Source organism: Anolis carolinensis, chromosome 4 (genome assembly GCF_035594765.1).
Source record: "Anolis carolinensis isolate JA03-04 chromosome 4, rAnoCar3.1.pri, whole genome shotgun sequence".
In the NCBI taxonomy this organism is placed as follows: domain Eukaryota; kingdom Metazoa; phylum Chordata; class Lepidosauria; order Squamata; family Dactyloidae; genus Anolis; species Anolis carolinensis.
The window spans coordinates 10431203-10457472 of NC_085844.1; the positions used below are offsets into that span (position 1 = coordinate 10431203).

Sequence of the window (26270 nt, forward strand, 5' to 3'; positions counted from 1 at the left end):
GTCCAAAGAACTTCTAACTGAGCTAAAGCTCAAAAGTGACATGCACAAGAAGTGGAAAAGGGGAGAAATCACCAAAGAAGAATTCAAACGTATAGCCAACACCTGTAGGGAAAAGGTTCGCAAGGCTAAAGCGCAAAATGAGCTCAGGCTTGCCAGGGACATAAAAAACAACAAAAAAGGCTTTTTTGCTTACGTTGGTAGAAAAAGGAAGAAAAAGGAGGCAATAGGGCCATTGCAAGGAGAAGATGGGGTGATGGCGACAGGGGACAGGGAAAAGGCAGAACTACTTAATGCCTTCTTTGCCTCGGTCTTCTCAGAAAAAGAAAGCCATCTTCAACCTCAGCAACACGGAATGGACGAAGGATTGGGGGAAATCCAACCCCAAATAGGGAAACAAGTTGTCCAGGAACACTTGGCCTCTCTAAACGAATTCAAGTCCCCAGGGCCAGATCAGCTACACCCAAGAGTACTGAAGGAACTAGCGGAAGTTATTTCAGAACCACTGGCAATTATCTTCGAGAGTTCTTGGAGAACGGGAGAAGTCCCAGCAGATTGGAGGAGGGCGAATGTGGTCCCTATCTTCAAAAAGGGAAAAAAGAACGACCCAAACAATTACCGTCCGGTCAGCCTCACATCGATACCAGGCAAAATTCTGGAAAAGATCATTAAGGAAGTGGTCTGCGAACACTTAGAAACAAATGCGGTCATTGCTAATAGTCAACACGGATTTACCAAAAACAAGTCATGCCAGACTAATCCGATCTCTTTTTTCGATAGAGTTACGAGTTGGGTCGATACAGGGAATGCTGTGGATGTAGCGTACCTGGATTTCAGTAAGGCCTTCGACAAAGTCCCCCACGACCTTCTGGCAAACAAACTAGTAAAATGTGGGCTAGACAAAACTACGGTTAGGTGGATCTGTAATTGGCTAAGCGAACGAACCCAAAGGGTGCTCACCAATGCGTCGTCTTCATCATGGAAAGAAGTGACAAGTGGAGTGCCGCAGGGCTCCATCCTGGGCCCGGTTCTGTTCAACATCTTTATTAATGACTTAGACGAAGGGTTAGAAGGCACGATCATCAAGTTTGCAGACGACACAAAACTGAGAGGGATAGCTAACACTCCAGAAGACAGGAGCAGAATTCAAAACGATCTTGACAGACTAGAGAGATGGGCCGAAACTAACAAAATGAAGTTCAACAGGGACAAATGCAAGATACTTCACTTCGGCAGAAAAAATGGAAATCCAAGATACAGAATGGGGGACGCCTGGCTTGACAGCAGTGTGTGCGAAAAAGACCTTGGAGTCCTCGTGGACAACAAGTTAAACATGAGCCAACAATGTGATGCGGCTGCTAGAAAAGCCAACGGGATTCTGGCCTGCATCAATAGGGGAATAGCGTCTAGATCCAGGGAAGTTATGCTCCCCCTCTATTCTGCCTTGGTCAGACCACACCTGGAATACTGTGTCCAATTTTGGGCACCGCAGTTGAAGGGAGATGTTGACAAGCTGGAAAGCGTCCAGAGGAGGGCGACTAAAATGATTAAGGGTCTGGAGAACACGCCCTATGAGGAGCGGCTTAAAGAGCTGGGCATGTTTAGCCTGCAGAAGAGAAGTCTGAGAGGAGACATGATAGCCATGTACAAATACGTGAGGGGAAGTCATAGGGAGGACATAGGGACACGGAACAATGGCTTCAAACTACAGGAAAGGAGATTCCACCTGAACATCAGGAAGAACTTCCTCACTGTGAGAGCTGTTCGACAGTGGAACTCTCTCCCCGGGGCCGTGCTGGAGGCTCCTTCCTTGGAGGCTTTTAAGCAGAGGCTGGATGGCCATCTGTCGGGGGTGCTTTGAATGCGATTTCCTGCTTCTTAGCAGGGGGTTGGACTAGATGGCCCATGTGGTCTCTTCCAACTCTACTATTCTATGATTCTATGATTCTATGATAATACCACATCAATTAAAACTCTAATTAGACTCTATTAGACCATGAATTATAAAATTTAAAATGCATGTATAGTTAAATTCATCCACTAACACTTTGCTAGACCCCTCTGAAGAAATCTTGATTAGAAACCCCTGTGATAGCTTTAAGGTCACCATGTGATGGAAATTACCCATAAGCATGCAATAACTACAATTTGTAATATTTTGATTCAGTATGTGCTGTCATGGCTGCATTATTTTGAAAACTGGACACAATTGACCAAGCAATATCAAAGTATGATCAAGAAGACAAAAACTATGCAGAAGGATGCACAAATTAGGGGGAGATGTAGCCATTTGCTTTTGTCTGAACCTACTAGAAAGGGCAAATTTTGACTTGTCTCTCTTCAACCTCTGTGAGGCTGGATCCACCCTGCCATATAATCCAGTTTCTGAATCCAGATTTTTTGCTTTGAACTGGATTATATGAGTCTACACTGCCATATATGCCAGTCCAAAGAAAATAATCTGGATTCAGAAACTGGATTACATGGCAGCATAGATGGGGACTGGGTGTATTGACTGACTGGTAGATCTTTTGCATTTTGAAATAAGGTTGTAGCACTTAAAGTAAGCTGAAGAGAAAAGATAAATGCAAGAAAACGAACGGGGACATTTTAAAAGCAGCTGGAAAAGTGATGCCACAGAGGATCAATCAAGAGAAATTATAACATTTGGATTGTGTGGACTAAACAACTTTAAATTTCATATACATGGTCATATTTTCTTTTAACCAGTCTTAGATGTGTAAACTAGGTTTCAATGTGATAGGTCCAGTTGTCATACTGCTTGGGGCATTCCGAGACCCATAGTCCAACAAAGTAACTTTTCCAAGCTTTGCAATGTACACATAACTAGGTCTGGGTCATCCTTCATCCCATAACTTTCAGAAGCCAAAAGAATTTTCTCCCCTTCTCTCCAAGCAACTTCAGGTTGTTTCTTCAAGCCCTGTGAAATTCTGAATAGTTTTGAGCCTACCTGGTTAGAAAAAAAATATCCCAAGGCTGTCAGTGCCATATGTTGTGCTGTTGTTTGAAGGACCTTCTTTGTGATTTTATATTCTTTCTGTCTATTTCATTTCCCCAAATCACCTCTTATCTTCACACAAAAAGTGGGATTGGCTGGTTTTGGCCTGTGGAAAACACAAGTCTTTTCTCAAGATGGCACAATGAGAGTCCAGCATATTGAGCACAGATGGGGCAAATGTTGTGGGAAGAGTCAATAGCTTTTGCACAGAGTTCAGTCAATTCTGGTCAAAGGGAACTATCATAACCAAGCCTTCCTGCGAGGCACAAGTCTAACATGGAAGCAAAAGAGGCCTGCCCTGGGGATAATTTCCGGTCTGCTGCCCTGAACATACTGTCAAAGATGGACACATTTCAACCTAAATAATGCAGTAATCTTCCCCCTTTTGACAACTGGGGCTGAGCCTGCAACAAAGACCTTTTAATCTGCTCTTTCAAACACTGGTGAACTCTGTGTTGCTTTGTCTGTGTACAGTCAGCAAGCCCTCGAGGAAAACGGGGGGATGCATTATCTACAAGAAAGAATGTACAGTTGGGAAACTATTTCCTCTCTTCTTCTCAAATCCTTCTCCCACTTCATAGATAGGTGATCCTATGTTTTGCATTCTGTTCATTTCTGTTTTACTTTGTTTTTTGTCTTTTCCCTAGACATGGATTTATAGAATAACTACTGTTGTAGAAGTGGGAGAAAAGAGAAAACAGTGTTGGAGAAGAAAGGAGTCATGTCCCTGGCTGGAAGACACCAGATATCTTCTGTCTTGATATTGTTGCTACTTCTCTGTTGTGGAGAGGAAACTCAGGCTCAAAGGGCAGGTAAGTGGAGGCATTGTTTGCAAGAGAACTGTAACAGGGGTATAATTTCAGATGCACAGCTGGATTCAAAATACCAGGGTTCAAAATAGCAAGTTTTATGTAGCACTGTAAAGTGTTCCAAATGCTGTATATACATGACCATGAAAATACCTACAATGCAGTGAAAAGCTGTTGAGACATAGATCCTTCTACACAGTCATATAACCCAGAATATCGCAGCAGATAACCCACAATATCTGCTTTGAATTGGGTTATCTGAGTCTACACTGCCATATATTCTAGTTCAAAGCAGAAAATGTGGGATTTTATCCAGCTATGTAGAAGGAGGTCTCTGTTGATCCACTAAGAGACCTTGGAGAATTCCAGCACATCTTCATCATCATCATCATCATCATCATCATCATCATCATCATCATCATCATCATCATCATCATCATTATTCTCTCCTAAGTGAGCATGGGGTATACATTTTCCATATTTTTGGATTTCTTTGGGATAATTTAAAGGCCAGAAAAAAAATGTTCTAACAAGAAGCAACCTGAAAATACAACAGAAAATCTACAACAATAGTTACTCCAGTCTTCAATCTGTTTATTTCACAGAGTGAACCTCTTTGATACACTATCATGCATTATTTTTGACTTTATTTATATATTTACCCTATTTATACTTGCCTTTCTCTACCCTGTAGGAGACTCAAGAATTGTCATTACATCTTTAGAACATATGCACACTGGCTTGCTTCCCCCCCCCCCCCCAGTTTTTCCTTCAATCGCAGATGCATGCATGTGAAACACCACTCTTAACAGTATAACATCTCTTACCTGATTGGTTATTTTGTGCTATTGTTACTCCCCTTTGATCTATTACTGCCATCCTCCTCTTGTTAATTCATGCTGCTGCACCCATCACACACACACACACACACAGTATCACCAATACCAAAACTTTCCCTATAGCCTTGTTTGGTAAAGCAGCAATGTAGCAAAGCAGCAGAAGCACTGTTGTATTGGAGACTTGAGCTTCTGCCACATGTTTCCTTTGGTTGTCAGTTCTTAGGGCCTGACCCTTCTTCAATAGTCCTCAGATAAGGGTAGAAATGTCTAGATGAGGATGCTACTTTGAAAGTTATGGTTGGATAGGTGTGTATTTTCATCATTTATTGGAACTGTGTTTTATATTTGAATGACATACTCTGGTCAACTGATTCCTAATGTGGTATATTTCATGATATCACCAGAGTCCCCCTCATGTGGCATTTCAGGGAGTCATCCTTGGATCTTAGGTTTTGGCCCTGAAATATCCCTGGATAATACCACCCTGGCAACTCCAATGCTCACCCAGGGTATGATTTGGCACATACTTAAATAACTGCTATGACATTCTGATGCATCACAGTAGATTGTGTGGCCTGATCTATGTCATGTTGTCAATTCACACAGAGAAGTGGAATGACCTAATGGAATTGCCCTTTTTAAAAACATCTTAAAATCTATTCCTCTATAGGTTCATGGGACCTTGCAAGGAATGGTTGTGGGATGCAAATAATGTTAACTATATTTCCATACCATTCGTATATGTCTTGAAGGAAATGTATCACCACTGCTGCACCCAACTGGGTGATACATGTTAAATATCTGACCAGATAATTTGAAACCATTGTTCTATGTTAATATTCATGCTATATGTGGAATCGCTGAAATACAAAGCTTTTGAACTATGTGACCTGAAATGTAGGGACAGGGTGATGAATTGCTCTCACAAAATGTTGCCACAGGGTTTAATCCTTGGCTTCCCCTTCCACCCCTTCACTTGGTGAAGGAGGAGAATCAGCGAAAGAGCTTCATAGCAATTGAATTATCTTCAATTTAAGGAATTTGTTCTCCAATCCAATGAATCACTCTGTTGTCAACACTCTGGATTTGTTTTCTTTTAAAGAAAAATCTTGTAAAAAAAATTTCAGGATTGAAAAGGAAAACATTTCTCCAGGCAAACAATAAATAAAAGATAGGGTGGCCTTTTAATGAGAAAACATGGAATCCCAATTGCTTGAGATTAAGAGTCAGTAAAGACAAATTGAAAGCAGGCAACTTTTGATCTGCCAAGAGTTTTTACAGCATGTCCTCTCAAAGGGAATTAGAAAGTGGGGAACAGAGAGAAGTCTGTTAAGATTTCAAAGGAAAACAGTTGCCTCATAGAGATGCAGACAGAGTAGGCGAAAGGGTTGAACCAAGACAAAGTAGCTACAACACACACATACAGAGAAGTTATGTAGAATAAAGCAAAAGCTGTGTGTGAATCTACTTTTTTTGAACTCTAGAGGAAGGCTCACTATGACTCCTCAAGATCTGATGCATAAGAGAGATGGCAGCTAGCAAGAAGTTCCCTCAAAAGAGGGATGCTGAATGGAAATGTATCTGAACCTTGTAGTGTTGGTAACTGCCTTGCTTTACCATATCTCACCTGCTTCTCATTTTTCCCTTTCAGGTTGTAAGAATGTTCACTATGACCTTGTCTTCATCTTGGATACCTCCTCCAGTGTGGGCAAGGAGGACTTTGAGAAGGTTCGCCAGTGGGTGGCCAATTTAGTGGACACTTTTGAGATTGGACCAGACAAAACACGGGTTGGTGTTGTCCGCTACAGTGATAGACCAACGACTGAGTTTGACCTTGGAAGATACCAAACTCGGGAGCAGATCAAGGAAGCTGCAAAGAACATTAAATATTATGGGGGCAATACGAACACTGGAGATGCCCTGAGGTACATCAACACCTACAGTTTTTCAGAAGAGGCTGGTGGTAGGCCAACTGACAGCGCCATCAAAAAAGTAGCTATTCTTCTAACTGATGGCCGAAGCCAAGATCATGTTTTGGATCCAGCCACTGCAGCGCATAAAGCGGGAATAAGGATCTTTGCTGTGGGTGTTGGTGAGGCACTTAAAGAAGAGCTGGATGAAATTGCTTCTGAGCCTAAGTCTGCCCACGTCTTCCATGTTTCTGATTACAATGCAATTGATAAGATCCGTGGAAAGCTGAGGAGGAGACTTTGTGAGAGTGAGTAAAAAATCTTATAAGTAATGTGCAATATCTAAAGACACTTGCACATATTGAATCAAAAGTTAGTAATTTCATTGCAAAATATTGTTATATGTTTATTTTTCTGTCTCAAAGTTTTAACATATATAATGTCTATTCTGCAATACTACTAATTTGAATTTAAATGAGCAGCCACGCTAGTAGATCTATGTGTCTGTGATCATGAACTGAAGAGCATTATGATAAATATAAGTCTAAATACTTTGTGAACCTCAGAATTGTAATATTACCATATGATTGCCTTTCCTCACTTGATGATTGTTGTCTCCATATAGAGAGTTATAGCTACCAGTATTGATCAATTTAGAAAAGTTTTCAAAGCAGGACAACTGTATCATGCAATGTAACGTAACAATCTTGAAGAAATGTTTCAGATCTCCAAAAAGATTTGATGGGAAGATATTATTTTTTTATTTTTAAAAAAATCTGTTCATCACTAAAACTGTTTAAAAAATGTGAGCATATCTTTCAGTTTCCCATTTTTGAACAATGGAGTTGGAAGAGACTGCAAAGATCATGTATTCCTACTCCTTGTGATCTAGGTGAACAAAACTGTAGTACCTTTCAAGAAATTTTCACCCAATTTCTTTTTAAAGACCTCCAAAAGAGAGTATATCAGACTCCAAGGTAATTCCCACACACCAATGTGCACAACATAAAAGTATGTGAGAAATGTGCACAAATGCCCTCTTGGCTATGGGAGAAATGTTATACCAAAATGTCCAAATTTTCATGCAAAAAGTGGTGCCTAAAACCACACAATCTGATATGAAACAAAGACAGAAAGAAAATGTAGGTGGAAATAAAAAGAACACAACTGCTCTGTTGCTACATAATACATTTATCATGCAAACTTTTTTTTTCCTATGGGGCGGAAGGGAAAAACTGAGGCAGAAGGCTATGGCAGATGTTGGGATTGCAGAAGATCCAGGGGAGAGGTGCTTGCTAAGAATAGAAATTGATCAGATACAACACCTGTTGTAGTCTTGAGGTAAAATAAAATGTCTTAAGAAAAGTAAATGCTAATTCAGAGATATAACTGCTCCCTTGCCCTGACCCCAGATTTGGTTAAATCATTTAGAGTACCCCAAATCCAGTTATCTCTTGAGCATGGGACTTACCATGTTTTTCTATGCAGACATATTGTGGGATTTAAAAAAAATAATATGGGACAGAAAAGGATACTCACAGCACCCCTCACCCTGAAAGAATACATGAATGATAATTGAAGCAGGATAGGTGAGTGTCCTAGATCTGGGAGCTGCACATTTATTCTCTTGCAATTTATGGTATAGGGCCCTTCATGTACACTAAGGAATGTGGGAGGCAAATTTATCATATTTGAGTCATTAGAGAGTTCTAGGACTGGGGATGGTTTACTTTCTCCCAAAACTGAACAGACATAAGTCAAGTTTGTGTTTCTACAAGGATAGGATTATGATGAAAGTAGAGTGGAAAATTAATCTTACTCTCTTAAATCAGGTTTTCTAAGCATACTTTTTATACATGTGCATACATCTTAGAAAAACTGTATTTGCAGCTCTTTACTGGTCAAGAGACATGAAGCTCTATGCAGTGTCTGAATTATTAATTTACACTTCATCCACTTATGCTGAGTCCTCAAAATCCATTTGCCAATTGGCAGCCAATCAGGAAAATCTGGTTTGGAAATAATTTTTTTGAAGCTCATAGTGTTTCTCTGACTTAATCATAATTAAGAAAGCAAGAAGTAATCACAGACTTTTCAATCTTGACAAGAAATACATAAATTTATGGAACATTTTCACATAACCTCTTCTTCCAAATATTCTTATCCAAATGAAATTTTCATTAAAAGTCTGGAAACATGAAAAATCATCAAAAAGGCAGAAAACTATAATTAATTTCACACAGGAGAAAGACAGTTTTTTAAATTCTTCATTCTTGTATGCAGAAATGGAAGACATGAGGATGTATGTATAATCAAGGTGAATAATCACAATCTTTGTCTGCAAAAGAAAATGGTTGTTGGTTTATGTGCATGTGAGAGAGGCTACACTTTGGTCCTAACATCTTTCCCCTTTAATGTAATGATTTTGTTCTTCCGTTTTCTTGAGCTTGAGCTCAAGAACAGAATCTTTATTCTTTGCTCATGAAGTTGTCCACTTTCACTGCTTTTCCATTCTTACATACTACTGCCTCACTTGGTCATGTGCTATTCATAATCCTTGCTACAACACATCTGTACTGCAGAATGTTGTACATTCAGAGTGAGCAATGGAAACTATAGTGTTGTAGCTCATGACAGGTGTCATGGTGATAAACATCACACAAGAGTTGACACATGCATGCAATATGTCACTTCAAAGTATTTTTACCCGTGGGCTCTGTCAACATTCCAAGCCATACTTAACCATGTTGATTGAGTGATGACGTTTCAATAGCAGGAAGGTACATTATTAAATTTTATAAATTTCATATATGTTTTAAGAGGGTTTTCAAATTACATTTCCCAGTTTTTCAATCAATCACTGCAGCTGTACTTTTAACAACAGCTTATTTATTACATGCTGCCTGTACATGTACTTTCATGTTGTCTGCCAGTTTATGATGATCCCGTGGATTTTGTATTTTTTTAATAAAATGAATAATCAGAGATAAATTACTATTGCTTTTCTCTGAGGGCTCTTCTATACTGCCTAAAAACCCAAGAAGAACTGGGTTATTTTAACCCAGTTCTTCTTGGGATGCTGTCCTCCCCCCCAAACCAAACCCCAGACTTTCCCTTGGGGGGCGGTGGCTATATGCCATTGTAGGTCAACCAAAGGTTGAACCAGGAGGGTATCCAGGCACTCTCCAGCCCTCCCTTTTCCCCTTGAAAACTTACCTGAGGGGTCTACAGCACAGCAGGCCCCTCTGGCTAGTTCTCATGATACACAAACATGACATGTCAGGAGTCAGTATGCTGATAACAGCCAAATATATTTCTCTATGCCTTCAAACGCAGCAACAGCAGTGGTTCCCAACCTTTGGGCCTCCAGGTGTTTAGGACTTCAACTCCCACAGTTGCTAATATCTGGTAAGATGGTTGAGATTGCTGGGAGTTGAAGTCCAAAACACCTGGAGACCCAAAGGTTGGGAACCACTGAGCTACAGCTAAGGATAGCATTGTTCCTTTGAATGAATGCCTGAAGGAAGTAATGGGCCAGATGAGAAAAAAAACATATTGAAACCAAATGGAGGTGCTTGACATCAAGGGTCTTAATCTGGGGATGGAGGTGCTGTTGGAAAAATGTCATCCTGTACTGCTTAAGTCTCTATGGTTAGATAGGAAGCCTAGAAAAGAGTTAGGGACACCTTCCCCAGTTCCATGCATGCTCTGATTAGGCTTTACTATTGTCTCCTCCTTCCTGTCCTGTTTAGTTCAACCCCACCCTTTGATGCTTTAGAAATGTGATCTCTCCTAGGGTTGTCGTAACTTCCCAGTTTGGCCTTTGGATTGTTTATGGCCCTAGAGAAGAAGCGACCCATGAGGTTTGGTCGCCATTCCATCTCCCTGCTTTGTTCCAGAGAGAGGACACACTCTGTCCGCTTCTATTTCTCAAGATGTAGCTATCTAGGTCTTTGTTATTTTGATCCGTCTATGTGTATTAGATCAGATCAGATATATAGTTAGGTCCAAACCTTTTCTATCCATCAATGGATTTCTTTTTACCTCAATAAATGCTTTTAAACTTTAAAGCTAACTTTGCATTCCTTTGCCTTCCTGAAGACACAGAGGCCTTCCAAAACTCACACCGCGTAAGTCTCACTGCTGCATTTATTACTCTGCTATTTTAATGGGAATTTACCTCATAAAGGGGGTGATTTGAGCTTAGCTGCTCATCAATTCCTGTCAGGACCCAGGCTGCAGAGCACCAATAACCTTACACAGAGGCCAGAATCTATCTAATATCTTTATTATAGAAATATATAAAGTCAATAAAAACAAGTGAAGAATATAGTTCAGAAGCAGACCTTTCAGATGAGGTCAAATATAGTCCAGAAATGTATTGTCCAATATAAGATATTAGAGTTCAAATTTTTAATCCACTTGACCGAAACACACTTTGCCAAGCAAAGTGTGGGGAAATGACAGGGTCTTTAAAGTCCAAAGTAGCTTGACAACAAGGCTGGAAAATAGACTTGATTCTTGGCTAGATCAAAACTTGAAACGAGGCAAACATGAAACATGAACTGAGTCCAGAGAAGTCCGTGAAAAAAGGCAAAGCTGGAAACTTGATCCGTGAAACAAGGCAAGGCTGGAAACTTGATCCGTGAAACAAGGCAAGGCTGGAAACTTGATCCGGGAAACAAGGAACTGGGGTACGAAGTCCACACACGATCTCTCTCCTCAAGCTGAACAATTGACTCCGCAAAGTTCCCCTTGTGTCCAGCACCTATATTGGGTCTCGTTTTCCCGCCAACAGAACACTTTCCCCAGAGAATGAGAAGCGAAACCCAACTCTGTCCAGATGCATGACTCCTTAGAATTTCCCAAGGGAAGCAGACCTAATCAGCTAGTTGTTTGGCCGCGATTCTCAGGCTCCGGCGATTAGCCTCCCTGGCTCCCCTATCTCTATTATAATTGTCCCTCCGGGAAAACGGGGGGGAATTCTGCCCAAGGCCTGTTTGGCTACATTCTTGAGGACAAACATCCTCCAGGTGGGAAGGCTCCGATTCTGGCTGAAACGGCGGAAATCCCATGTTTTCCTCTTCGTCTGCCACAATAGTACTAGGAACAGGACTACAAGGCCCATGAGTCATCACAATTCCCAACAAGTGTGTCAACCAGTCCTAGATGGGGTTACATTCCCCCTAAAAGACTGTGTTTGCCGCTTGGGAGTGCTGCTGGATCCGTCTCTCCAAATGTGAGCCCATGTAGTGCTTACTATCAACTTTGGCTGATACATCAGCTGTGCCCCTTCCTAGATTTGGAGGACTTGAAGATGGTAGTGCACACACTGGTAACCTCAAAGTTGGATTTCTGCAATGCGCTGTACATTGGGTTACCTTTGTACCAAGTTCAGAAACTCTGCCTGGTTCCAAATATGACAGCCAGATTGGTTACAGGAACATCTAGGAGTGAGCATATTACACCAATCTTAAAGTCACTCCACTGGCTGCCAGTTGGTTTTCGGGCAAAGTACAAGGTGTTAGTTTTTACCTTTAAAGCCCTACATGGTTTGATTCCAGGATATCTAAAGGATTGCATTTTCCTGTACAATCTACTCCACACACTTATATCCTCTGGGGGGCACTAGCCAAAACCCGACTGGCAACCACTACCCAGAGGACCTTTTCATCGGCCATTCCACGACTGTGAATTGACGTGCCAGGAGAGCTTTGGCAGCTGGATCAGCTATCAGAATTTAAGATACAGTTGAAGACCTATCTCTTCCAGCAGGCCTACCCAGATAGTTTTAATGGTGAATTTAAACTCAATTGTATGCTTGGATTTTGTTTTGTGCATTTTGATACATTTTTTATGGAGGTATGTTTTAATAGGTGTATTTTACAGAGTGTTTTAAAATGATTATGTGCTCGTTTATGTTTTAGTAATCCTGTAACCCGCCTCGAGCCGCAAGGAGAGGCAGGCAAGAAATAAAACTATTATTATTATTATTATTATTATTATTATTATTATTATTATTATTATTAATATTAGTAATGGCATGCTGAAGGCATCCTCAACTAAGCAGTTGTAGGATGAAGCTTTTTTAGGATTAATTTACCATCCATAATGGATGAGAGAATAGGAATATCTTCTTTACCTTCCTCCTACCAGTAATATAGAAACCTCAGCCTTTTGAATTTACTCCTTAGTGCTTTCTAAAGCAGAAGAATCTCAGACCTTGCTTTGTTTAACATGTGGTTTACATGCACACATGGCAATTAAAGTAGGTTAGATTGCACAGGACAGCTAAGAATATTTCTTCCTCCTTTCTGTGGTACAGCAAAGTGCTTGTTTTGGAGCTGGTGGGTTATTTGTGTTAGCTAAAATTGCAGGTTTCATGTCCCAGGTTCCCCTGAGACTTCTTAAAGTTACACCCAAAGGTTTAGATTTCATACTTTTGGACAACGTGATAATCTCCAGACTTTATAGTTATGGAATTGCACACTGTAGAACTGTACACATTTCACTGGATTGAATGTACATGGCTTAGTTAATTGTGGAATCTAGTTAGATGTCTCTCTTACTAGCTGTATGCAAAGTAGCTAACAGCAGATCAAGTGAAGAGAAATACAACTGAGGCTCCTTCTACGTTGCCGTATAAAACCCACTTTATCTGCTTTTAACTGGATTATTTGACAATGTAGACTCATATAATGCAGTTCAAAGCAGATAATGTAGATTATCTGTTATGGTAATCTGAATTATATGGCAGTGTGGAAGGTGTGTCAGAATTGCCATACACCAATATACATGGAGCTTTTTAGATAAGAAAGACAATTTCTTAGCACTTTGTTATTTTTCTTCCACAAAAACCTGATATTTTTGCACAGAAAACGGTTCATTTTGTTCTGTGCTCTCATAACTGTCTCCAGCAGAAGAAAACTTTTGATTGGTCTTGCATGAGTATATGAGTAAAGTACAGGTTGAACATCCCATATTTGAAATGCTGAAATCCTAAATACTCCAAAATCAAAAAGTGTCAATTTAGGTGGCACAGATAGCGCTGTTAATATTTTTGGATGGTTTGTGTACACCCATTTTGCTTCATGAACAACTTTATAAACATTTTTGTATAAAAACACATTCTACCTATGTGTATGAGGTGCATATGAAACATACTTGATTTCTTGAGTTAGACTTCGGTCTCATGTCCAAAATATCTCATTATTCACAAATAGTGTGCATAATGTTGGAATATGTGCAATGACCATGGAATAGCTCAGACTATGATTTTCGGATGGTGTGATTTTAATATTGATTGTAATTTGAAATGTTTAATATGTATTAATTTTAATTTAAGTTTAAGCTCAATGTGTGGTATGTTTTAAAGGCATTGAATAATTGCCATGTGTACGCCACCTTGAGTCCCTTTTGGGGTAGAGAAAGGCGGGGTATAAATCGGCTAAGTAAATAAATTAAGAAAGAAAGAAACTTTAGATATTCTAAAATCTGGAAAAAATGATTTCTCAAATATTTTTGGTTCCAAGCATTTCAGATAAAGATATTGAGCAATATATTGCAAAGTATTATATCACTATAAAGCACTTCTGTATGGACTCTGGCTCTTCTTCCCTCCTAGTTGCCTATCCCTGGTTTAGAACAGAGTACAGACAGAACATATGCTTTGCATCCAGTTTAGGTTGCTGGAAGCATTAATTGTATTCAAAACAAGATGTGGTCTTGCAACAGATGTTTTAAAGTGGAAGCATTTATTTTAAAAGTGAAAGAGACCTGTTGTACTTCAGCCATACTACTGCATTTTGAAAACAGGGTGGCATATTTAAAGGGGGGAGGGGAAGTGTTCTTTTTCTGGATTTGGAATGAATTCATTGAATCAGATTCCATTATGGGAAGGCTGAACACTAGACAAAGATAGCATATGCTCACATTAGAAATGGGAAGAATATTCCAATACATAGAATGACTGGGGAAATCTGGGAATAAGAGTCCTACATTATGAATATGTTCACTGGTCAAAACTTAGCCTATGCAAAACTGACAGGTGGTTGTTTTGTTCACAAAAAAATCATGTTTCTGCATATTCAATTCTATACAGAATATTCTGCTATTTCTGCATGGAACACGTAATTTTCTGTGCAAAAACCCCTATGTGGTTTATTTTGTTTTATTCCCTCAGAATAAGTTTCAAATGGAGAACGTTCTTGCACCAAGTACAATACTGCTAAACCTTCTTGTTGTTTGCTTCAAGTACAAAGTTAGCAAAGAACTGCATCCTTAATTCTACAGACTATGCTTTTATGTATGAAGCAGGCATTTGTGACAGATAAAGACCAAAGGTTTGTTAGTTGGTGAGGAAATAGATCACTGCCTGAGGTTTCTAAAAGTAGTCCTTAAACAAAAACTTTCAAAATTCTGTACGAAACATGATAGTTAACTTGAGATAATAGACATAATAGTGCTGTGAGAATTAACCCCCAAAGGAGGCTAATTAAAATATATATTAAATATAACTTCAAATGAATTACATGCACTATTAATGCTGTGCCTATTTAACTAGAGGACTCTAGAAAGCTTTTTGAAATAGGTAGTAATTTTAAGGAATTGTGTACCTTTAGCTATTTAAGAGTTGTTCGAAAGATACCTCTCCATGCCCAAATATTACATATACTCAGTTTAGAGAGTGTGATGTGGGATTACATTTATAACTCACTCCCTGCATCATTTAGCTTTGTACGATCCCTGTATCTATGAAGGCTACCTTCCTAGACTTTATGTGGATATGTGAAACTATAGAAAATAGTGAATCAATTGATATAAAGGATTTCTGGACCAAGGATACTATATATATAGTTGCAGTGAAAAACCTAGAAAATGCCTAGGGAGCACATATTTGTTAGATATGGATAAATGAACCCATGGATGCTAGTCTTGTGGATATGGGGGGTCATACTGTATATGTAAAACAAATGACTATTCTGATATTCATTCTTTTATCTGTTCTCTTTTCTTGCCTTTTCTTCTTGTCCTGGATTTATTACTGATAGTTACAGCTCAGAGATTTGATTGTCTATTATTCAGTTTTGCTGTTACAAAATATCATAGCTCCTGCTGCTGCTGATTTGGTTAATATGCTTTTCATTGTACTTTTTGAGGTACCTTAATATATGAGTTTAATGTTATATATTGCCTTGGATGGTAGAGATTGAGAAATGCTGTGAATAAAATAATATCCTGAAACAAAGCATTCTGCTAAGGTTGTTATAGGCTTCTTTACTTGTATGATTTGATTCTTGTTTGATTGTTGAGTTCACTGAAGAAAATTTTGCTTTTTCCTTGGAAATATACAATATCATGGAGGTGCTGGTAATAGTTAACCGTTATATTTGAGATTAGACGGGGGCTCAATAACTCTGAAGGCTTAGGGGATGATGAGAGAAAAATGGGATACAATGGGAAGTATTGATTATGATGATGATGAAAATGACAATAATGATACTATTTGGACTTCAACACAGAAATGAAATAAGAAAAGAGGTATATACTTAGCATTGACATGTGGAAAAAAGAAGGCTGATGAATCATTTTGAGCCCTTTCAGTTGTTTTGTTTCTCCAAGAAAAAAAAAGATATTTCAAAAATGGTGTCTCTTTTCTGCTGATTAGTTTTATACCATCTTCCAAGAGTTCTTCTTTTTCCAATCATGGGCTCACCCAGTTTCAGAGTTCTTGTCATCTCCAAAATTGTGTACTTTTATTTTCATTTTGAATATTTCTCCACCCACTCAATGCCATTCCATTCTTGAGGTCATAAAATCCCACACAACGCTGCAAGTGTCCAAGAACTTTTTGTCTGCCTCATGAGCCCTGAAATGGCTTTTCCTTTACCAGATTCCATGTCAGGCCTCCAGCAACTTTGATGTTCACAAATGCCTTCTCATTTTAGCACATTCCTGAGGGATTGACAGGAAACTGGGGAATGAATTGAGATTCTAAAGTTTCACTTTGCCAGATGTGTCAGTGCATCGTAGGCCATGTGGCAGACTACATCATTCCCTTGAAAGGGAGCTTAGTTCAGCTTAGTTGTGTTCCCTGTTGTCATGTTCATATTTTACAATCACAACTTTGTACCCTTTGGCCTGGCTGATGAACAGAAACAAAGTAGCCTGAAGGAGTTTTGCAAGTAATCTGCACAATGCACCAGTGCTTCATGTCTGTGTTCAAGAGCATGTATAAGTACCTTCAAGTTGCTGTTGACATATGACAGCCCCATATATTTCATAGAATTTTATCAGGCAAAGAATACAACCAGCACTCTATCTGCAAATTCTGTTACCATGGACTCAACTATCCATGTATTTTTTATTTCACATGGGCATTTTGTTAATTTTGGATTAAGAGTTTTCTGAAATATATCAAGCTGCTCTTCTTTTTGGGGATACAGAGACATATCACTATTCTTTCCATGTTGTCTCTTGAAAAAGTAGTCCCCAGGAACACATCTACTCTGCTAACTCTACTTCATTAAGGGATGTGTACTATATTTTATGTGCTGTTTTATGTTATGCATTCTGTGCAAATATATTATTTGAGGTTCTGGAAGTAGAAGTGTTGATGTCCCCTGAAGCCAATGCTACAGCCACCACTGAATCACCACCTGTTTCTATTATATTTGTCAATCCAGGCACACATCCTTAACATCATCCAGGATCTCCAAGCAGGGCTGACAGTGTGTATTTCACTGAATATGTAGTATGTTGGAGAAAATGAACTTCATAAATGTTGACATCACCATCTGCCCATGTTTTGGATATTTCGACAAACTCAACTTCCCATTTGGGCTTTTTGATGGAACTTTCTAATTTTGTAGAAATCAGATCCTAATCAGATCTCAAGAGGAAGTTACTTCCTCCACATTTTTGACTCTCACAGATGATTTCCCTTCTACCATTCAGACTTTTGTGGGTGGGATGATGGTCCCGTCTAGACATGTAACTCTGTTCTTCTGATTACTTCAACAGCTGTATGAGGGGGACAAATGCCTTCTGGGGAAATGGGATGTAAAGGAAAAAAAGAATGGAAAGAGTGAGTCTGCTCAGCTGATTAGAAAGGAAGTGTTTACTCTGTTGGAGACAATAGAAGACAAATAGGCAACGTTATTCACCAGGCAGCCAGTCAGTGTGATCTGGAAGCTGCCCTGTTGCACTGAAATATGAGCTGGAGAAGTTCTGAAACATAACAACTGTTTTGAGTACCACTTCTGGCTTTTCCAGATGTTACTGGGAGAATACATAATGCATTAATAATTCAAATCCTCTGGGGTTTTAAAGCCTTTCTCTGCATAGGTTCTGCATTTATAAAAGTCACATCAGCTGTTACATGAAAATTTCCATTACTGTCTTTTGGCTTTTCCCAACTTGATACCATCCAGACATTTTGAATGCAACTATGACCAGCTCCAGCCTGTGACAGTGAGTTATTGGTGATGGCTAACTACTGGGTGAGAGTCATAATTCTCTTCATGAAGCCACAGCTTCTCCATGGATGCACATCCAGCAAGAAGGGCCAGTTTCCTTTTAGAAAAAAAGTATGTCATGCTCCTGCTTTGGTTCCAACATTAATAGCACTCTGTGAGAGTTTGAGGAGTGCTGTTGAGCTTGAAAACAAGATTTATGCTGCCCATCTTGCTTATTTTAAAGGGCGATCAACTCTTTAGCCACTGCTATACCACAAACTGTGGATGCATGCTCAGAAATGCATTCACGTGAGAGCACATGATGTCCTTTTTAATATGCCCATTTATATGCTTAAAAATAAGTATGTTGTATTTTGTTTCACTTCACCATAGTCAAGAGCAGATGTTATCTTGAGATGTATGAAAAGCAAAATAATCCTGCTTCAGTGGTGGTAGATGCAACCACATTCTTATAGGTTTCTTCACGTTATAGTTGTGGCAGAGCAAAATTTGAAGGAGTGTACCAGCTGGATTGCAGGTCAGCACTACTCTCCCTGGAATTTCTGTTTTTGTGTATAATAAACCTCCTCTTGCCTAGAAACCAGCAATTGGGTGATATAAACTTTTTGACTGTTGGGCTGTCCTGTATACATATGTCTCCATTAGAACCCCTTTGTGGATATGTGAGGATGAAGGGAGATCACATTGTCTATTGACAAATTAGTGTCACAAGGTATTCAACTGTCCTGCCTTTTTAGTTGTAGGAATGGTTCTTGTCACTATTGGATATTGTGAAAGTTTTTATGCATTCTCATACTTCAGTATTTTAATAACAAAATTAATGTTGAAGCTAGGAAACCCTCATTTTTCAAATGTATTTTGGGTCCTTGATAGAAATAACTATATCTGTATATATCTGTGTGTGTGTTCCAAAGAGTGATCTATGTGAAAATGACAGAGATCAGGAGAAAGGCTAAGGAAACCACAAATTAACGTGTCAGCTAGTAGTGTATTATATGTTGCGAGCCTTCTACTTCAGAAGACCGTGCATAGGTCAAGATTTTGCCACCTCCTCTTTTCCGCATCTCTTGCTAATTAAATAAAAACTACTTTGCACTTACTTTGCAGCAGTGGAAGTAAGATGAAGACAACTGAAATATTTTAAAAGCAGAAGAAAAGCAGGATGACAGAGGATTAATTGGGACTTCCTTGACCAAATCAAGGCAGATGGGGGGTATTTTATTGTAGGCATTTTTGCTCCCCTCCCTCCAAAATTGCTTTATTAAGTGGTAAACAATCTTAAATATGTGAATTCCTATGTGTTACTGCCTGTTGCACTGCAAAATTTGTTCAGTTTTTTCTTCTTCCAAAATTGTATTGGTAAGCTGTAATGACATCTACTGGATACTTGTAAAATTTCATTTGTTGGAATTCCATGAAAATGCTAGGCTACATGACAAAGTGAAACAGTTTTAATGTTAATTTTGGAGCTAGCATTTATTTGTAGCCCAAAATGGAGCTTAACCTCTCAACATAATTGTGGAATTGCATTCAAATTAATTGTCTACATTTATTTTATTAATTTGTATCTTGAGTTTTTTCTAATAATTATATTCTTTAGATGACAGTCTTTTTGGGATTTAGAGCAGGACTGGCAGGGTACAAGATAAAAATCAGTAAGACCCTTCTGTACAGCCTTAAAAAAGAGAGAGGACAATTTGACCTTAGATGGACTTTGAACATCAATGGGGGAAAGGAGAAGGAACAGGATGGATGTGAGTGTCTACTTAGACAAATGTCCGCAGCAGGCAAAGGGGACAGAGTTCAACTTGTTACCTGACAATGATTTACAACCAAAGACCACAAGCATCCCACACACACCGGAGGCTGTTAAGTTTAATCCTGACATCCATGTCCTCAGAGACAAAATGGAGAAGGTGATGTCTTTTCTTGGACAGTTGTCACCTGGCCCACTTTGTCTTTTTCATGCTCCAGGGCTAGCGAGTGGCTTTTAACCAGTGTTCTTTCACAACATTTCTTAACTTTGACAAAGTACTGAGCAGCAAAGTAAAGTCTGAATCATGAATGCTTATTATTAATGTTTACCTGTTTATCTTAAACAAGACACTGCTGCTTTGCTCGTTTTTGTTTTTTGTTTTGATTCCCTTCTCTCACAAAGTCATCCAATACCCAAACAAAACTCAGTACAGCTTTGGGAGATTTTCCCACATCTACTTTATGGACAACAGGCTATATTGGTTTTGTGTAGTATAAACTTCCAGAGGCAAAGTTAAATTGAATGAGAACATTAGGTGCATACCCACTATCGAATGAATGCAGCTTGATGCCATTTTAACTGCCTTGGCTCGTGCTAGGGAATCCTGGGAGTTGAAATTTGATGAGGAACTAGCATTCTTTGGCAGAGAAAGCTGAACACCTTTTAAAACTACAACTGAGGATTTCATGGCATTGAGTCGCAGCAGTTAAAGTGGTGTCAAACTGCATTGGTTCTACTGTGTAAATGCAACCTTAACCTACTTTCCTACTCAATTTTCACTGTTCAAGCAGTACACTGACTAAATAGTTTAATAGATTTCATACCAGCAAAATTCACTGTTCCTAGTGATTTTTTTCAGGCCAGAATCTGAGATCTGGTTACAGGCCCTGTTGATAACATTAAGTGTTTCAAACATAGTTGATAATTTGTTGCTCAAACTGGGAGAGAGATCGAGATCGAATTTTCCAGTTTGGAAATTAAAACAGAAACCTTAGCTAGAGAGGCATCTTTCTTATGAAGGTGCAATGAAGGAATTATTTCTTCTCACCTTCGTACAGAGATGTGATAAAGAATATTTACCCTAGCCTACTTGCTTCTAGACAAAAGATGGAAGTAGAACAGAGAGTGAGCCTTAGAGCTCCAAAAATTGAGAGGGCACAAGCTGAGTAAATTCATAGAACCCCCCAGGAGAGTATTTTCAAGTTGTTGACCTCTTCCAACAAACAAACAATGCATTGGAAGCTGTAGTAATGTGCTATTCTACTACCTTGTCTGAGCCTGAACCCAACAAAAATTGGAAAATGTGTGTCTTCTTAACTTCTCTGAAGATGGCTCATAACTGGAGGGTTAGGATTTGAGATCTGGCAGCTCTAATTGTAGGAATCATATTCTAAAATGTTTAACTTGTTGAAACCCTACTCGAGTGCAACACTTTCACCAGAAGCAACTGAGTGACTCTCCAGTGCCTGTCAAACTTTATCACTCAGCTTTTCTTATCATTGCTTATGTCGGCAAGGGTGCAGGAGGTTGAATGGTGACACATACTTGGATTTGCAGTTCAGCAATATCTGGAGGATTTCCCCATTCTTAACTGTGCCTTACAGCTGAATTCTGCTGGACATGTCAGCCAGCATAACAGAGGCATTCAACTTCTAAGTTACTGAGCTGGCAGCTACAGCTACAGTCAATTGAGACTGTTTGCTGATTTCCAAGGCCTCCGTCTCAGGAGAGGTGTTAATGCACAAAGCACGCTGGCTTCAGAATTGTGTTCCACGGCCACTCCCTGAATGAACATTTCTTATTTTTCCTCTGTGGCCAAATCATCATGGCCTCTCTTCGTGCCACTGACCTGTCAAGATTCTTGCTGGGGAAAGGACATAGAGCATTCAGTCTGGGCCTGACCCCCAAGAGCTGGCAGCTGCAGAGGCATGACCTGTTCATACATCCCTCAGAGGTGTGCTACTGCATTGCAGAAAGGCTATTTTTCTTCCCTTCATTTAGAAGCCTGTCAGAGATTTATCAACTGCAGGTTTCATTGCCAAGCCAGATGAGGTCAAGCTGATCCCTGGGATTCTAGGCCGAGTGTCAAGGCTCATTCATGTAGGGACAGAAAGAACGCCCCTACTTGCGATCACAATTTTCTGCTACATTTAGTTTGTGCGAACTGGAGCTATGAAGCTATTTAACTACATAATAATGTGTTTAATATTATAGTTACAGTCAGCAATCTGCATATTCTGCATGGAATTTGAATTTGTAAAAAATCTCAAAAGCAAACCTTGATTTTTGCCATTTTATAGAAGAAACACATATGTGCCATTGTGCATAACAAGAGTTGAGCATTCACTGATTTAGGTATCCACATGGGATCTGGGAACCAAACTCCTGTGGATCCAAAGTACCCACTGTATTGTTTTATTTGTTTATATGTTCCCCTTTCCTCCAGCCTTGGGTCACAAGGCAGCTTTCAAAACTTCAAACAGAAACAAATCAAAAGGGCGTGTTAAGGATAGTGTATCTCCTCTGAATGGAATTCCTGGAGGAGGAAATGGGTTGGATGAGGAAAATCAAATTGAAACTGAATCCAGACAGAACAGAGGTGCTTGCCTTCAAGGGTCTTAATATGGAGTTGGAGGTATGTCTACTAGTCCTGAGTGGCGTTACACTTTCCTTGAAAGACTGACCATCACATCTATCTGGGCTGACATTGGGAGAGATGGATCCAAGACCATTCCCAAGCTGCAAATACAGTCTTTCAGGGGAAGTGTAACCTCATACAGAATTGATTGGTACAACTTCACCCCCAGGTCAGGACCTTTAATGTCAAGCAGTTCTGTCTTGCCTGGATTCAGTTTTTCTTCAGCCAGCCTTTTACCTCTCCCAGACATTCATTCAGAGGAGACATGTTGGAAAACAGTAAGGATGAAAATCATTTATTGTCTTGTGTTGTTTATTCGTTCAGTTGCTTCCGACTTTTTGTGACCTCATGGAACAGCCCATACCAGAGCTCGCTGTCAGTCATTGCCACCCCCAGCTCCTTCAAAGTCAATCCAGCCACTTCAAGGATACCATCCATCCATCTTGGCCTTGATCGGCCCCTCTTCCTTTTTCCTTCCATTTTCCCCTCCATTATTATCTTCTCCAAGATTTCGTGTCTTCTCATTATGTGGCCAAAATATTTCATCTTTGCCTTTAATATCCTTTCCTCTAGTGAGCAGTCAGGCATTATTTCCTTGAGTATGGACTGGTTGGATCTTTCATATACCAAAAGCTATATGAAATCACAGGTGTGACCTATGAGAAGTTCAAATGATATCACAGTCCTCAAATTTCTTAACACAAGGGTAATTCGACTTCAAATTATCAATACATTTGGCCATATTGCTCTTGTGATCACTTCTTCATAAGGTAGATCTCCTGTCCTAATATTTACCTGGTTCATTCCCATGGCTTCACAAGGTCTTGATTCTGGTTTTGCTCTGAATAGCTCAGGAATAGCTGACCTGGCAAACCTAACTGCAAATACAGTATACTCTATGGGATTTTTTTTAATCTTGATCATTTGGATTTCAAGTCCATACATTATGAAAGAGAAGTCGGGCTGGGAGAAACCCATCAGAATCTGTCTGCCAATCTATCTAGATCACTATCACTATAGTCCTTTTAGATTTTTCTTGCAACTACCCATAGCTTATTCTTGTAAAGCTTGACAGCTACATGTGTTCCATGTTTATTGCAAACTGTTCCTGGAGGAGTGTTTGATAGATGGAGCACTACTGGCTCTTGAAAGGCTGTGAAAATCAAAGCAAATTTTAAAAGATAACATAGGCTTAATACAGGAGGTTGGGATTTTCAGCAGTGGCTACAGCACATGTTAAAATTAGATTAAATGTGGCACGAGAGAAAAGTAAGGAAAATTTAATAGATCTAAATATGGGTGCTGTTGAGTATATATAAGATTTCTGTTCTCACCAAATGAATCACTATCAAAGGCAGTTTCGCTCCCTATTGTGGAAAGGTATTCTCATTTTAGTGTTATTGTGGAATGGAAGTATTGGGAATATAAGCAAGGTTTAACATCATCACTAATTTCACAAATTGTATAATGAGGAATTTATTGCCGGAATAAAAATAAATGTTAAAAGATAGCGATGGGGAGCAGCAGCTGTCCGCTGCCATTTTTGGTTTGATATCATGTTCTGAGAACATACAGCTAAGTATAAAACTAATGGACTTCCTCTCTGCTATGGATGGCAGAGTTACATATAAACTGTTGATTTTCCTGGCAAAGGGTTCCAGAGCAATGGTTAAGGAAGTATCACATAGATTGGAAAAATAAATAACTTAACATAGGAAGGAAGAGTCACCAGTTTTAGATTTTGTTTGTCCTCTTTCCATTTGAACAACAGTGCTGGAAAAAAGTTTTTGGGATACAATGAGGTTCTAAAATGCAAATACAAATTAATATATCTTAATGCAAATCATGACTAAACTCTCACTAGAAGCCAAGATATTGTACTTTGGCCATATGAATGTGACTCATTGGAAAAGACAAGAAAAGAGGGGGACCACAATACATGTCAAGATCAAGGACGCTATGGCTCCATACTATAGAATCCTACCATAGTTGCTGTAGTTCCATCCTATGGGATCCTAGAATTTGTAATTTGTTGTGGCATCAAAAAGCTAGCAAGAAGGGAAAATAGCTCACAGAAGTACAAATTCCAGAACTGCATAGCATTGAGCCATGGCAGTTAATACGGTGTTAAACGACTATCATTCTGAGGTATGGATGCAGCCTGGGCATCTTGCAGGTCTCTTGTTGACAGGGAGAGCAGGACAATCCTGTCCATTGACATCATTTATGTGCAGATATGCCAGTACAGAAGTGCCTAGAAATCATTGTACAGGTATGTTGCACTGTGGTGTGATCAGGAGCTATTGACATGTTTTCCTGTCAATACTAGGAAATGTGCTGGTGCGCAGACATGGTAGATTAGCAATGAGTAGCATTTCTGCCTCTATGTGGGCCCTGTGTCTGTGACAATTTGCCATCTCCATGCAAAAAAAATTCCATAGTCAGGAAAGAAATAGGGAAGACTGATTTCATCCACTTTTGGGAAGTATTCCTTCATTTGATTTTGACTTGCTAAGTCTTTGGGCTGTTTTAGGAGGCGAGCTCAAATCTAAAGGGCTTAGAGCCTCGCAGACAATGATGTATGCTACAGATCTGGTCTCCTACCCAAGCACTGCAGCATTCCCAGCCTCTGTTGTGCCTGGGACCTGGTCTAAAGGCAGAATGCAAATGCGAACAGCAGTTGTCGGCCAGCCTCTCCTCTAATTTCGCCTCTGGAAATAGCACTTCAACTGGAGCCCCAGCTGGCGCTGATTGATGTGCTGCCCGATTGGCAGTCATTTCCAAAGACACAAGAGGTTGAGCTGTGAAACTTACAGGCTTTGATTTTCTAAGAAGACACTCAGTCATTGTAATTGTTTGCCTGCTCCCTATAATTTGCAGCAGACGAAGCAACCATAATATACAGATTGGTTTTAGACCAGTGCAGATAGTTTCATGATATCTTTTCCCTTTATTTTAAAAAGGTGAACTGGTGGTTTTGCTTACTTGCTTAAAACCAATTTGAGATTTTGTTTCAGTTTTTTTTGTTTGATTTTTGCAAGCAGGGAGGTATTTTTGTTTTTACTTGGAGGATTTCCCATTACACAATTGGAGTATTTTTTTTTTCATTTCAGGAGCAACCGGAGTTGCTTCTGGAGTGAGAGAATTGGCCGTCTGCAAGGACGTTGCCCAGGGGACGCCCGGATGTTTTTGATGTTTTACCATCCTTGTGGGAGGCTTCTTTCATGTCCCCGCATGGAGCTGGAGCTGAAAGAGGGAGCTCATCCACACAACTGGAGTGATATGATTTCACTGAACTCCCATGGCCCAAGCATATGGATCCTTGAGAAGTTTAGTTGTATTTTCAATTCTCAGTCAGAGAGTTCCAGTCCACCCACAGACCACACACCCAAGATGCCTTATGATGGAACCTTGGTAATTGTACTGGAATTACAGCAAGATAATTGTGTAATGTGAATGGGTCCCTGCAGCTGTTCATTGTACATATAATTGTATAGAATAATATGAACCCTGCATATACAAGGGACACATTCCAAGACCTCACTTGGGTATGAAAAACTACCCAAACAGCATTACTAGGTCCTCCAGGACAATTCTATGATTGACTTTCAGAAGGAACATAAAATACACTAACTGGAGGACCTAGAAAATGCTTAGAGATGACATATTTAGATGCAGATAAATGGTACTGGTCTCAGAGATACAGAGAGTCCTATACACGTGAATGTTGCCTTACACATGTATTCCTGCTTTCTTTGTCATTGTGCCCAAGGTTTATTCATTTCACAGTTGAACATGTGGCCTACTACAAGTCAAATCATTTCA

At 39.5% G+C, this 26270-nt stretch overlaps 1 protein-coding gene across 1 annotated transcript in view; it reads left to right on the forward strand.

The window, feature by feature from the left end:
* Positions 1 to 26270, forward strand: part of col22a1 (collagen type XXII alpha 1 chain) — a 188433-nt gene that overhangs the window by 33881 nt on the left and 128282 nt on the right. The window contains exons 2-3 of the mRNA XM_062979993.1: positions 3664 to 3828; positions 6316 to 6882. Of these exons, the coding sequence (XP_062836063.1) occupies positions 3738 to 3828; positions 6316 to 6882 (658 nt within the window). The 5' untranslated portion in view covers positions 3664 to 3737. The remainder of the gene's footprint in view (positions 1 to 3663; positions 3829 to 6315; positions 6883 to 26270) is intronic.